The following is a 14,901-nucleotide window of genomic DNA, read 5'->3' on the forward strand; positions in this document are numbered from 1 at the left end:
GTGAGCAGGCAGGAGGACACGGTGATCCTATGCTGATCCTATGCTCTAGGAGGGGCAAAGGCAATAATTAAATCTCCTGTAGGGAAAGAGGAAGACTGCAGCCTCCTGCCAGAATTCACCCTGGGAGCTCAGGCCACAGTGCTGGACCCAGTGCACCAGGAGCACATCCATAATCTAGACATAGACCCTAATTTTTTGGTTTGTCCTAGGGTTTTGTCGTTTACCAGGAGAAAGATTTGCAGAAAAAAGACCAGGAGGAGCTGTGGCCTGCTGGATGTGCATGGGAAGCCCTGGAAGCCCCTCTAGATGTGCCTTTCTTCCATGCTGAGGACTCCCCAGTTAACCCAGGCAGAGGCTGTGCCACACAGCACTTTTACTGGTGAGCTGATGGCACGTGGCAGAAGGCACATATGACACCGGGATGATGGGGACTGGCAGTGTCACGTCCAAACAGCCCCACCCAGGAGGTCACCAAGACCCTCACTGTCGGCAGGAGGTGGGGTGTGGGCTGCTCTACCCCAAAATCACACAGACACTGAAACCCAGCCCTTCTCCTTTCACTGGGAAAAGCTGCACTCAGGGCTGGGGCCACACCTTGAATCTCCCTTGGCACTAGACACATGTCCTCCTTGGACACTGGGTCCAGCTGAAACCTGTCCCTGACCTCCTGCACACATGAGGGACAGGTTACAGCTCTTCTCTTCCTTCAAGTCACCGCAACTCTGCCAGGCACCACAGGGAAGAGCTGCCCTGACCCACGCCAAGGTCCTTGGGGGATGTACAGCCTGGTTTGTTTATAAAGCCTTTTCTTTTATTCTTCTACTTGTTTTTAACTGCTCCTTTATTAGGTCAAATTGCTTTGGGAGGACACCGATTTGTGCTGGTTTTGCTGGAATACCTCCACGGGATCAGAGCACTCTGGCACACGCTGTCCTCAGGGCATGGAGGCTGTTACAGATTCTCTCACGTGTTTATGGGCTATTGGAGTCAAATACAGACAAACAGAGAACAGATCAACACACAGGAGCTCCTTCTCCTCCTCCCCACCTCCTGCAGCCTGGACATCCCTGCAGCCTGGACATCCCTGAGTGGGGACGGCAGGGCTGGGGCTGAGGGTGGGAGTGGGACAGCTCTGACACTTCAACCAGACACTGTCACACAAACACATGGACTCATCACACAGTTTGTCACACTGAACAGAAACACAGGGGACACCAGGACAGGCAGCAGCTCTGTCCTGGCAGGGCCCAGGGTGATGATGAGGAACCTGGCAGGGTCAGCAGCTCCTGACTACTCCTTGAAAGACCTCCCCAAGCTGTCCTGAAGTGCTGCAGTGCAACCTGTGCAAAACGGGAGGGTGAGCTCCCACCCAGCCTATGGGACACTGGGTCCCCTCATATCATGGACTCCTCATCGTCCTCCTCCTCCATCTCCCGGTCCACCTCGATGGCCGTGTTCTCGTAGCTGGTGATGCCCCCGTATTTCCGCATGTGGACCATCAGGGGTTTGGGGGACTGGCTGCCGGCCAGGCTCGCCACGTACACACCCGTGCGGTTCTCCTCCAGGGATGGGCCCCAGTCCATGGCCGGCCGGCTGGCTTGCTGGACTCGCTGTGAGGGGACAGGCAGGGGGAGCACAGGCACTCTGAACCCTCCGCTCCCCAGGCAGCACCCCACCTCGCAGCTCACCCACCCCTCTCAGTGCCCTGCCAGCCCCCAGGGACTGAAAGAACCCCCAGTGAGGATGCGATGGGGTCAAAAGCTTGTCCTGAAACCTTTTGGGAAGGTGGCTCTAAGTGCCTTGCTGTGGGCTGGGGGGTGCTGGTGGTGAGGGCTTGCAGGAGTGAGGGGCTACTGCAGGGCTACAGCTCTGTGGTGTGGGGTTAGAGCCACCCAGACAAGGGGTTAGCCTCAGCCAAGGTGGCTTCTGGCCATGTCACAGTGCCCGTGGCTGTGTCAAGCCAGGTTACAGCCAGCAAGTGCTCCAGCAAGGGATTGCTACCCGGGGAGGGCATCAGGCTCTGCTCCTCTGCTTTTAACAGCCTGAGGAGAGCAGTGAAGGGCTGGGAAAGCTGTGAGCAGCCAGCAGCTCTGTAACCTGCTCCTGGGAGAAGCCTTTCAGTGCAGGGATCCCATCTGGGCTGCCTGTGCAGTCTGGCAGCTGCCTGCCTTGCTGTGTCATTGTTCCTGACAAGTGGGTGCAAAGTCCCAGGTGCCCATGGCTGCCCCATGCTGGGGACAAGGTGCTTCCCCACAGAGCACAGCAGGCTTGTTTGGGAGTGGGAATGCACACTGGGTTTCCCCTTGGGCAGCAGTTTTACTCCGTACCCGCCTGGCATCACGGGAAGCAACGCTGCTGGGAATGCTTTGGGATGTGCCATCTCTCACACCCCATGGGCAGCTAGGGGGAATGGAGACACACACCTCCAGGAGAGAGGATACAGACACTCCAGGGAATACTGGCTTGGCAGGGGGTTGCGCTCACTGCTTCACATTTCTGGGGTGCTCCCCAGAAATGGCAGGCCCCAGTACCTCCTACCTCCCACAGCGTCCCTTCTTCTTGGAGCACAGCCACCACCATGCCCATGGGAATCATCAGGCAGGAGAGGACTCCCATGAGGATGCCCAAGACCTCGGCCCAGGTGGGGAAGCGGTAGTTGCCGTACTCAGAGGGCTGGTACTTGACAATGTTATACACCAGCAGAGCCTGTGGGATGGGAAGAAAGTGAGGTCATCCCAGAGGTCTCATGCTCAAAAAATGCCTGGAGATGATGGGCACCTCCCAGCAGAAGGATGGTCTCCAGGGCGGGAGATGCCAGCAGAGCAACTTGTCACACTGGGAGGCCACCCAGGGATACTGGCAGCACCATGGTTCTCCAGCACCATCCAGCAGCTCAGGCTGAGCAGTTACCATCATTGTTGCCGGGGATAGGACCATCCAGCAGGCTCTGAAGTAGGGCCCTGGTTTGAATCCCAGCATCATGTGGATATCTCGGCAGAACCTCTTCATGCCTGCAGGAGGGAGAGGGACTCAGAATCTCTGATCCCTGCCCTGCAGCCTTGTGCCTGTACCAGGCTGCCCTGCGCTGACCACAAGCAGTGGTTTGCATCCTCTACAGCAGAGTCTCCCCCCACCCATCTGGGAGATGCAGGAGGGGGGGCCCAGCTGGTGCTGCCTGAAGGACCAGGCTCAGCACCACATGTATCTTTGGAGAGGTGAATCAAGTGATAGCCAGGAAGAAACAGCTGGTGGGAGCAGAGTCTCATGCCCCACTGTGAGGCTGTTGGTTTCCCTACTGCTCCCTCTAAATCCCTCTCTCCAGACAGACAGCCCATCCTTCCCTGTGCCCCTGTGGGGACAGCCACCCTTACCATAGACACGTGTCACCACAAGGCAGGTAGTGATCACCACCACCATGAGACCAAAGCCAGCACTGTAGTCATCCAGCAGGACCAGCCAGTACATCCCACCCTGCGGAGACAAAGCACAGAGGCCAGCATCTCCAGGACCATCATCCCAATAAACCTCCACCCACACCCTCTGACTTTTGGGGACCCTGGGGAGGACAGCAGTCAGCAGCCTCAAGAGGCATCGGTCTCCTTATGGGGTCAGGGTAGGGATGGGAATAACACAGTGCCAGTCCCCTTGGACCTCACACCTTCTGGATGTCCAGGCTCGTCTCTCTTTCACCTGGTTGTCTGATATGAATATATGTCTGAAAACTTGGCCCTGACCTAAGTTCTCCCTAAAAAGAGTCCCTAGTTGCTCCCTACAATGGATCCATCCCCATACCCATACCTCTGTTGTGAGGATGAGCCCCATCAGGAAGAGGGCAATGCAGATGACAGCTGAGAATGAAGCTTTCTTTGGCCGCAGGTAGTAGGGGAATTCATCTGTCACTGCCGTAACGATGGTCTCCATAAATGCAAACTGCAGGCACAGGAGGAGAGGGTCCCCTGAGCCTTCAGGCTGCCTGGAGTCCACGGCTGGCTCCGTGGGCTCTGTCCTTACCTGGCTGTCCAGGCCCAAGGTTAACAGCATGAAGAAGAACAGGAATGACCAGAATGGAGAAAGGGGGAGCATTGTCATGGCCTGGGGGTACACCACAAAAGCCAGACCAGGACCTAGGGGAGGCAAAGGACAGCAGGGTGAAAAGGTGGTGACAGAGCTGGGCAAGGGGGGGTGGAGGAGAGAAGAGGAGAGCTCGGCAGAGCAGCACCATGGCAGAGACTTGCCAGGACTCTGGCAGGATGGGCAGGCAGGGTTCTGTAGCAGAGGGTGGAGAAACAGCCTGCTCCTTCCTCAGACCTTCATTAGACATCACTTGTTACTCAATATTTACACCACAGGAACTTGTCTCCCCCCTTCCCTCCCCCTCACCAGCTGAACATCCACCTTCATCCCTCATGCTGACACCCTCAGGTGCCTTCCATCCTGGAAGGGATGCTCCTCAGCACACCCCAGCAGAGGGGGAAGGGGAAAACATCTTTGTTTGGCCTCACCTGCTTTTGCCACCTGGTTAACAGGGACCCCAAGCTCCTGAGACATGTATCCCAAAACAGAGAAGATGGCAAACCCTGCCAGGATGCTGGTGATGGCATTGCCCAGGGTCACTATGAAGGTGTCCCTACAGAGAAGGAAGAAGATGCTCTGAACGTGCTCGCTCCTTCCCACTCCACGTAAGTGCATGGTGACATTGCCAGCCCCAGGTGCCACAGTAAGGTGACCCAGTGACTGTCCTTCAGGGCCTCTCTTGGCAAGGCTTGCCAGGGTCAAAAGGAGCATATATTTCATGGATAATTTTGTGGGGTTCCTCCAAAGCTTTCTGTCCCCTGTGGATGGGATCAGACCAAATATCCAACACGCACCTCTGTTGGTGAACTACATCGGGGACAGGGCAAACTCCAGCTTCAAATATCCTCAGCTTTCAGCACCTACAGCCCAAAACTTCTGAGCTGGGTGCTCTGCCTTGGTTCTCAGGAGAATTTTCTCCCATAGATCCCTCTGTTCCTCTCAAGCCTGTACAAGCTGCCAGGTATCCCCTCAGTGCAAGGAGCAGAGCAGGGTGACTGTGCTGCACCACGTGCTTCTGCTGGTTTTGAACCCATCAGCTCAGGTTTTCATGGCTCCCCCCAACCCATATTTTTTTTTAAAGACAGCAGCTGGCTCCCACCTGTAGATATTCTGATGGAAGGTGTTGTAGGATGCAAAGGTGAGGAGGCCCCCAAAGCCCACCCCAAGGGAGTAGAAAATCTGCAGGGCTGCCTCGATCCACACCTGGGGAAAGAAAGCACTTCTGAGGAGAGCAGGGCTTGGGAAACCTCCACATGAGGAAGATGGCATTAGAAATCTGCTTTCCCAGAGCCCTGGGCACATCTTCCCCAGCACTCCAAGCATGCACGGCCTATGGGATATTTGTCTTTCCTTGTTAACACACTCACCACTCATAATGGATCAGCTGGGTAATGGAAGGGCTAACAAGAATGTTTTAGGGCCAGCCCAGTGAGGCATTAAATGGCCTTGTAAAGTTGGGTGGTCTCTTGGTGACCACGACTGCTGACCCCCACTCCCCATGCTGGGGTTTCTTGAGAACAATAAACAGTCAAATCCGCCACGGGCACCTGTTGCCACCCCCAGCCCATCACAGGGGCTGGGATGATCCTGCCCACGGTCCTGGTACTCAGGGGAGCCCTGGTATTGTCCGTCCACACAGAGCGATAAACGCATGCATGGAGTGGGAGCATATGGGAATAGTGGCCCAGACAAGGTGTGGGACAAAGATTTTTGGTCTAGGAGCAACCAAGAGAGCTTTAGGTTAGGGTGTGGCCAGAAAAGACACCCGAGTAAGGGAACTGCCTCTGTTGCATGCAGGAGGTGGAAGGAGAGGACTCATCTTTGTGTCTTGAACAAATTGCACAACATCCTACTCACCTTGGAAGACAGCAAATGATCGAACTGGGGCGTGAGATAAAACTGGATCCCCTTCCAGGCCCCCTCCAGGGTCACGCCCCGAATGAGCAGCATCACCAGGATGAGGTATGGGAAGGTGGCAGTGAAGTACACGACCTGTGGGAGAGCAGAGCCAACTGGGAGAGCTGGGAATGAGAGCAGGGCTTGAGTGCTGCCCCCATGCCCTGTCCCCAGGGTGGAACACATCATCCTGGGGCTCTCGGGCTGCAGCAGGGCCAGTGTGTCAGCCTTGCTGGTGTCTGGTGTGCAAGGCATCCCCAAAATATCCTGTACCCTGCGGATGCTGTTTGTGGGTCTCACTTTTCCCAGAGGTGCAGAGTCGCACGCACTGGTGAGCATTGCTGTAGGTCCCCCCAAAGGAGACCAGCCAGCCCTTACCTTGCCAGAGGATTTGACTCCCTTAAGGATGCACAGATAAACGATAGTCCAAGAAAGGAGCAGGCACAGACACAAGTTCCAGCGGATCCTCCCAGGATCCCCAATCCCCGAGCTTCCTTGGATGTGCAGGACATACCGGCTAGGGAGGAAGGAGAGCTGCTAGTGAGCAGCCATGGGCAGCCCCTGCCTCCTTCCAGAGGCCTTCTGACCCTAGAAATGCCCCTGCTGCAAAATAGCGTTGTGAACAATCATAGGCACTGGCAGCTCCTTGCCAAGCAAACAGGAGCAGTTGGAGTGATTTCTCCACCATGTATTAAATAGCCTAGAAGGGATACCTGGCATCTTGAGAGCAAATTCCCAGCCATTCCAGACCTGGGATGCATTTTAGTCTAGCATATCTCCAGGCCAACAAGACAGCACTAGAACATGGACACCTCCCACATCCCAGTGGCTCAACTGAGATGTCACCCACAGCTGAGCACGAGCCCATCACTGCACCCACACCACCAACCATGGGTGAGACCTGCAGCATCTGTGCTGTGAGACGTGCAGATCCTTCACCCCTCATCCCGTCCCCATCCTCTCCCTGACCAGGCACCAGCCACGTCCCCACACGTGGGTCGGGCTGACCTCGTTACCTCCAGTACTCCTCGCTGGGGCTGACGGTGTTGCTGATGTTGACGGGGAGGGTGTTGTTCCCCGCCTTGATGATGTGGTGGTCCAGGCACAGGTCGGTGTTCCACCAGTTGCCGCAGTGCTGCCAGGGCAAGTCGCTTGTGAGGGATGCAAAGAGGTAGAAGAGAACGTAAGCAATGATCATATTGTAGTAAATGGCCACCAAGGAGACGATGAGGATCGTGCCCATGCCAACGCCTGAAGGAAGGAGAGGGTAAAGAAGGAGTGAGATGGAGCAGAGCAAAGCACATCCAAAAGCAGGGTCAGACACTGCACCTCAGCAGCCAAATGCTCAACCAGTCCAAGGTTCACCTGCTGGGGGAGCCTCTTATTGGCATTATAACATCTGGACATGCCTTCTCTGTATCGAAGATCTATTGCCTCATACAAAAAAGTTTATACCAGCTTAATGTTGAGAATAAAAGTACTTGCTCTGAACTTTCTTTTTTTTTGAATGCTTTATTCTTACCTTTGTTTTTAACAGGTATTGCTTAGCTTTCATGCTCTATTTTGTACAATAGCTGGCTTAATAATCTTCATACCATTTCTAGAGCTGGTCATGCCATCCAGAGCCCTCAAAGACTGACAAATCTCATGCATAACTTGCAGCCACTAAAACAGCTAACTCAAAATTCCAGCCTGCCACACTTTCCCCCAGATTCTTTTGATTCTAACAAGAGCTTTGAGGATCACGGGATGCAGCTGCTGGTGCATGTCCTCATCAAAGAGCTCTTGCAGATGTCCCTCAGAGGCTCTGGACTTCACTCACGCACCTTTAAAGAGAGGGCTTATCTTCCAGACTGCGAGTGGCCCCAGGCTGGAGAACTGGCCAAGTGAGAGCTCCATGAAGAAGATGGGGATCCCACAGATGGCCAGCATGATGAAATAAGGAACCAAGAAAGCTCCTGCAAGAAGCAAGAAAAAAAATCCTGAAAGTAATACAGAACAAACACCTAAAGCCCAACTGTGACAGGGAATAAAGCTCGTTCAGTATGTGTGGCTCTGAGGGATCTACATCAAAATCAGGAAGGTAGTGAGGAGCAAGAGCTCGCTGTTAGTGCAGGAGAAAGGGGCTATGATTCACCTGATGCTGTGCTTCCCCTCTGCTCCCAACTTCCTTTTCTCTTTGAATCTTTCATGAACACCATGAAATTCTCCAGTTATTATTGCTCTGGGAGGAGTTAAACCAACACTTTGCACCATCACCCGGGGCTCTTGCACTGCAAAAGGTTCACTCCCTCCTTCGGTAGTTGGGCAGTGTTTGCTGACCCTGCTGAGACCTGGAGGACACCAGACCAAGAAGCTACTGGATACCAGGAGAGCTGGTGTTCAGTTCAGCATGGAGCCAGGGGTCTCTCCAAGGTCAGGAATACAGAGATGGGCTGGCAAGTCCCTTCCACACATGGGTACAGGTAGTTAAAGCGCTAAACAAGCATGGGGGGCAGGAGGAGGCTTCACCCCGCAACAACTGCTACTTTCCAGCCCCAGGAAGGGGAAGGAACGTTTCTTCAGGGACATCCTGCCAGCCCAGGTCAGTGTGTGGGAGTCTGACTGCCCCAAAGGATGCCCAAATACCTCCTCCGTTGGTGTAAGCCCTGTAGGGAAACCTCCAGACGTTTCCAAGGCCCACGCAGTATCCAATGCAGGAGAGGAGGAAATCCAGCCGCCCTGTCCAGTTCCCTCTGTCTTCCGGGCACTCGGAGCCCAGGTCCCCATCCTGGCTGCTGGGGCTTACCAGGAGATCTGGTGTCACTGGCTGAGCGAGGGACCAGGGCATGGGAGAGGGCAGACAGGGGTTGAGCAAGGAATAAAAACAGAGAATGAAGAATGGGAGAGAAGGAAGAAGTGCCAAGAACTCGCGTGTGAATTTGTGACCCCAAGACACAGCACTGACTCTGGTCCCTTGGGAACACCCTGTCCCAGCAGCTCTCTGTTCCCCACCTCAGCCAATGCTGTGCTCTGCCACTGAGCAAACAAAAGGGATAAATATGATCCCACACGGCCAGGGCTCCCCTGGGAAAGGCAGGATTGTCCCATTTCATCCTGGGAAGGTTCACCAGGACCCAGCTTGCAACTCCAGTTCTAAAGACATCTTTTCAGGGGGCCACAATAAACTTTCTGGATCTCCTGAAGAATATGGGCGTGAGGACAGCGGGAGAGCCACTGTGGCGTGCCAGGGAGCGTGACACCCAGCCCCATGTGTGCTGCCATGCCAGGCACTCGGGTGGCTGCTATTAAATGCTCCATGCATTTTTCACACTTTTCCAGCTGCCAAAAGCCTGCACTGTGGGAACTTAGTGATACTCCCAGTTGTCCCTGCTGAGAGAGGAGAGACCTCCTTCCAGCATTCCTAATGTGCTCTGGATCAATGCAGCACAGGCAGGGCATTAACCCGTTCCCTTCCTCCCCATTGTCTCAGCTCTGCAAGTGGAAGTGTGAGTCCTGCAATCCATTTGGGTTGGGGTGATGCACCAGGAGGGCAGCTCTGTGTTTGTGTGTGGGTGTACATCAGGTCTGCAGTGAGGTGTCCAGTCTGAATTTCCCCAATTTCCTGACCTCAGGACAGCAGGGAAGGCATCCCCACTGACTCCCCTCCCTCCAGAGCTGAAAGCCTGAGCCAGCAGTTGCCAGATGGGATCCCATCACAGATACACCCACAGCAAAACCAGGCAGTGCAAAGGGGTGGAACGAGGATCCTGTCCCATGTGTTGCTGTGCCCTGGCATGGGAGTTTATCATGTTTGCATTGAGGCACAGGAGGATTCTGGTGTCCCTGCTGACAAGGTACCAGGACCAGGGCAGGAGGACCCCATTTGGGAACCTTCTCTTCTTGGGCTCTCCAAAGAAACAAAAGCAGCCATCTCCCTGTTCATCATCGTAGGGAACAAACCCACGGGATGTGATTGAGGGAGAGGGACCAAGGTTTGGAGGGATCAGCCAGAAGGAGTTGTACCAGTGTGCACATGTGCTCAGAGCCTGCAGCAGACCCCAGTCCCCAGGAGGCCAGAGCTCAGTGCTGCCCTTTCACGGCCTCAGAGAAGGTGGCAGCCACCTCCTCTTCTCCTCTCCAGCTGGACTGGACTGGAGGATGCTTCTGCTGCTGGTTCCCATGGAGACACCGAGCCATGATGCTGATGGAGAGGGCTGCCAGCTCCCACCCTTCACAGGGTGCACCCCAAACCCCCAGCTGCTGGCACTGCAGACATGCTGCTTGCAGCCCAAAGGCACCAAACACAGAGGCAAACTCGTCCCCATCCCCACCTGCTGCACAAACACCTTGAGGGACAGGACAAACCAGGAAAAACTCTTCCCAGAGACAACCTGAAATGTACAGCTCCGGTAAAGCTCTTATACAAGCTCCTCTGTGAAAAGCCCATCCATCCCTGCTGGGTGCCACCATCACAAGGCAAGGGCCAGAAGAAAAAAGTTGCAGAAACACAGGCTGAAAAGTCAAAATATGACCCAAATATAATACTCTTGCTATAAAACCCTCACTACCTGGCAGCCCTCCTGCAGTTGTTCAACACAGCTCTGTGGTTTAGCAACACCTCCAAGCCATGGCCGTGCCTGCTAATTAGCCCAGAACACAGAGTGGGCATGACCCACAGCTGTCTGTGCTTGCAGGGGATGGACAGGCTGCTCTGAACTCCCTCCCAGATATTTCAGCAGCCAAAACCTGTATTCACAAAGATCCCTGCCAGGTAGGGGCCATCACAGTCGGGTCTTCCCCCTGCAAAAAAATGTTTCCCAGTCCATCCCACTGCTTGGGGAGCTCTTGTTTTCCAGGTTTGAATCACAGACAACCAGCAAGCAAGGATGCTGGGAGATTGTTAAATCCTGTTGCCTAATTCCTCCATCTCTGTCTGAATCCTAAACACCTTCAGGAGGGCACAGGTAGAGCTGCAAGATCTCATTACATGCTGGTGCCTGTCCATCAGATGTAGCACAGAAATCAACACAGAAGCAACAACAGGAAATGAAAGGAACCAACGGGACCTTTTCCAAACTGTAAATGGCCTGATCCCCATCTCAGTCCCCATTTCAAGGGCCATGGGATGTGGTTTGTCACCTGTGTCTCAATAGTGACTGCCCCCCTTTTTAATATCCTTATCTGGAGCTCTACAGTTTAGATTTGAGACCCCAGGGCAGAAAGTAGAAACCACTCAAGTGTCAGATAAACCCCAAGGACAACGAGAGTTGTCCACATTGGACGAGCTGAGGAGATACAGGTCAGGGATGCTGCTGGAGAGCACACACAAAGGCTGCTCCATGACTGCAATGCTCAAAACTCCCCCAAATCCCAGCCTTTCCACAGACATCACAGAAAAGCTGGCCTATTTGCCTGACTCGAAATGAATTACAAAGCACAATACTTAAGGCTTCCAGCCCATCTTTGTCCCAAATAGCAGAGAGAAGCACACCTCCCTACTTCAGACTGCTGGAAATCTCACACACCAGCTTGATTCTAGACCTGTTTTTTTTAGGATTAACGCTCTCTTTCAGTCTCTGTCATAACAGGAATTCTCTTTTTCAGCAGTAGCTGAAGTGCTCCAGTGCTCCAGTACTGCTCTAGTGCTTTCCACCGTCAGCTGCCATCCTTCAAGCTGGGCTCCCGTCTCGCAGTTATAAACAGACGGGGACTAACAGCTCCCTTGGCAACCACGGCCTCTTTGAACACAGCATCACTTTCCATTTTTCACCAGGAGATGCTCCTAAAGAAGTCAGCAAAGCAAAGGTCACTGAGAAGAAAAAGCACTTTAGCCTCTGCCAAGGTAACAGCTCAGGTCTATAAGGAAATGGCTCTGTGCTAATTATTTTCTCTAAACCAATTTACTTAAACCAAAACTCAGCTGTATCTGAGTGGAAAACCTCCAGCCAGATCAAAGGTATGTTTTCATCCTATTTTGTCTCCATTCAAGCTGGCATTGTGGGGTTATTTTGTCAGTGTTTTGTGCGTGGATCACAGCCTGTGAGCAAGAGAAATGCCACCCGGCACCAGATTTCTCCCCTGTGGAGCTGAGCACAGTGAGTCTCTAAAGTGTGAGTCACTTCAGATTAGTTTGAATTGCTTGTTAATCTCTGAGAGAAAAAAAAAATTAAAAAGCATAAAAATTAATTCAAATGCAGTATCTTCACTTAGAAATTGAAGTAAATAAAGCACTGCTATGGTGTGGAAGAGCCCCTCAAAGAGCTGCACTGACCCTGGGTGACCCCAGCCCAGGATCACAGCAGATGCCATGAGTGGTGGTGGAGCCAGCACAGGGAGATTGGAGATGGCTGAGGCTGAAGCAAACTCATTACAGCAATGTCCAAAGTGTAGGGAGTATGCACGGATACAAATGCTTGTGGTTTTCATCTGAAAACCCTGGGGAAGTTTTGAGGCAGTTTGTGGCAGGCAGAGGAGGGCAGTGGCTCAGGTAGGAAGATGCTGCTCAGCAGCCTGGCCAGGTATGGGAAGGGACAGCACGAACCATGGCTCCCACCACTGGCTCTGGTGGGATTTAGTCCATTTCTACCAAATAAACCCCAAAGAAAATAATCAAATAAATGAAAACAACCACTCAGCTCTTCTGGAATTACTATTATGCAAAAACCAACCTGAAATCCTTAGAGCCTGAGAAAGGTCTTCTCTAATGAAGAGGTATTTCCATATGTCTCAAATATGTCTGGTAAGAAGGTTTAAAACTCCAGCTCACCAAGGGGAAGCAGATCACAATAAGAGGAAGAGGAGGCTGTCAGGATCCTGGGCGGGTGCTGCAGTGGGGCTGGGCACATCTCTCCATCAGCCACCGCCAGCTCCAGGCAAGCCTAGTGCCAGCATTGGACACAGGGGTCCCAAGGTGGCTGTGAGCACAAGGTCCTCCATCTGGAGCTCAGCAATGGTATTTTTGGGTAATGAAGGACAGAGGGCTTTGAGCAGCACTGGGAATGGGGAAAATAACTCCAGAGACATCTGCTTTCCATCCCAACTGATCACCACAGGACTAAATGAATTCCTGAATGAATTCTAAAGAGGGTCACCAGCATCAAGTAACTCAGAAAGTCATTGGAAGGGGCAAAGACCACTTTTAATGGATCTTGCAGTCACAAAGCCATCTGGAAAAGCAATTTGTAGGAAAGAGGAGGAGAGAGAAGAGCCAAACGGTGCCTCCAAACAAGAGTGGAAGAATAGGCTGTCAGGGCCTGCTGGCTGTCACCAGGATACTGCTGGGGTTTTTACGTCATTTCCCAATATCCTAGGAATTTCCTGGCAGGGATGAAACTCTCCTGGGTTTTCATTCATCTGAACAGTCAACCTGCCCTGTGTTCAATGGGTATGGTTTGGCAGAGGGGGTAGCTGAAGAGGCTCCCAGCCCTGGGTCACTGCCCGGGATGCTCCAGGAAGGGCTGACCCATTCAGCAGCACATCCCCATGATGGAGTTGTGGCAGACACCACCTCTGCCACGCTGCTCCACCATGTCCTCAGAGAAAGGACTCAGTCCCCAGTGTGGGGGAAATGGGAACTCAGACCGGGAAGAGCAAAGTGGCAGTGGAGGGGAGCCTAGGATGGGAAAGCCTGACAATTGGGTTTAAAAAGGGTTTCCAGCAGCATGTAAAAAGGGTTTGTAGCTCTGCACTGAGCCCAGAGTTCAGCTTCCGGCTGACCCCCCATCACCCACACCCCTTTAAATCCTACGGAGGAGGATGAGGAGGCAATCCGAGCTGCAGGTGGGAAGGGCACTGCCCGGCTCCCTGCGCTCATCCGCGGGAGGGACCCCGAGCCCGGGCAGTCCCGGGGCTGGTGGGAGCAGCGTCCCCGGGGTGCCAGGCTGCGGGGAGCCAGCTCTGCCCCCGATGCCACCCACGGCACCCAGCCAGACACAACATGAGTCACCCAGCGCCGGCAGCACCTGCTGGCAGGGGAGGGTTGGGGGGGCAGCGGTGCCTCCCGATCAGGAGGAGCGGTGGGCACAAAATGCCCCATCCCTCTGCCCACGATCTCGCTCTGGCCCCCGCGCACGAACACAATTCACTAATATCCGACTAATCCCTGTCGGCTGCCCACGAAGGCTCCCGAGGACGGGATGTGAGGCGATGGGCATGACTCCCCCGCTCCCCGCTCCCAGCCCGGGGTTATCCTTGTTCCCGCTCCCAGCCCTGGGGTACCCTCGCTCTTGGCTCTCACCTGCCGGGGGTACCCCTGGTCCCCCGCTCCTACCCCTGGGGCATCCCTGCTCCCGGCTCTCACCTTCCGGAGATGCTGCCGCCGAACCTGCTTCATCCCAGACCCTGTTGCTATGCGCTCCCCGCTCTGACACTTTTCGTCTCGCTCTCTCCGGCGCTGGGGAGGGCGAAGGGGGAGCGGGGAAACGATGGCCGGCACGGAGGGGTGGGCACGCACCTGCTGCCGGGGACCGCTGGGGACGTGAGGAGCGAGGCTGAAGGAAAGGTTTGCCTTGAGTGGAGGATGGCTGCGTGCGGAGCAGGGAGGGAGGAGGGAGGTCTGTCTGTCAAACGCACTCCTGACGGGGAAAGCGGGGCTCCGAGACCTCAGCCCCCCACCCGGGCAGCGAGGGGGAATGGCTGGTGCCTCACTCGTGCCACAAATGCATCAGGTGTCCCTAGGGAAGGACCGGACTTTGGGGGCACTCTGTCACTGGGCACCCCACGTAGTGATGGCAGCAGTGAGAATGCAGATGCCAGAAGCTCACAGCACCTTCCTGTCCAGCTCTGAGATGATTTTCCTGTGACAGGACACAGCTGGAGCTTGAGCAGGTCAGAAGTGATTGTCCTCCATGCTGCCTGAGCCCAGCCCTCACTCCAAGGGAGGGGGATGCTCCACAGCCATCAATCCCTTTGGGTAGGACCAACACATCCCACCATGCTGAGGGCAAGAGC

The 14,901-nt window shown here is 54.3% G+C and overlaps 1 protein-coding gene across 2 annotated transcripts; it reads right to left on the bottom strand.

The window, feature by feature from the left end:
* Positions 1–823: 823 nt before the first annotated feature.
* SLC6A7 (solute carrier family 6 member 7) lies at positions 824–14,378 on the bottom strand. Of its 2 annotated transcripts, none has more exons than XM_010399759.3 (14): positions 14,252–14,378; positions 8,599–8,779; positions 7,797–7,928; positions 6,987–7,221; positions 6,349–6,487; positions 5,932–6,066; positions 5,174–5,277; positions 4,503–4,627; positions 4,012–4,124; positions 3,799–3,930; positions 3,372–3,471; positions 2,911–3,011; positions 2,539–2,706; positions 824–978 (listed from the first exon to the last, which is right to left on the bottom strand). In XM_010399759.3, the coding sequence occupies exons 1-14, from the start codon at positions 14,282–14,284 to the stop codon at positions 964–966; spliced, it is 1,713 nt and encodes a 570-aa protein (XP_010398061.1). In that variant the 5' UTR covers positions 14,285–14,378; the 3' UTR covers positions 824–963. The 2 variants fall into 2 exon arrangements, with proteins under 2 accessions (XP_010398061.1, XP_010398060.1); XM_010399758.4 differs by having other exon boundaries at positions 824–1,610.
* Positions 14,379–14,901: the final 523 nt, after the last annotated feature.

Source organism: Corvus cornix, chromosome 13 (assembly GCF_000738735.6).
Source record: "Corvus cornix cornix isolate S_Up_H32 chromosome 13, ASM73873v5, whole genome shotgun sequence".
Taxonomy (NCBI): domain Eukaryota; kingdom Metazoa; phylum Chordata; class Aves; order Passeriformes; family Corvidae; genus Corvus; species Corvus cornix.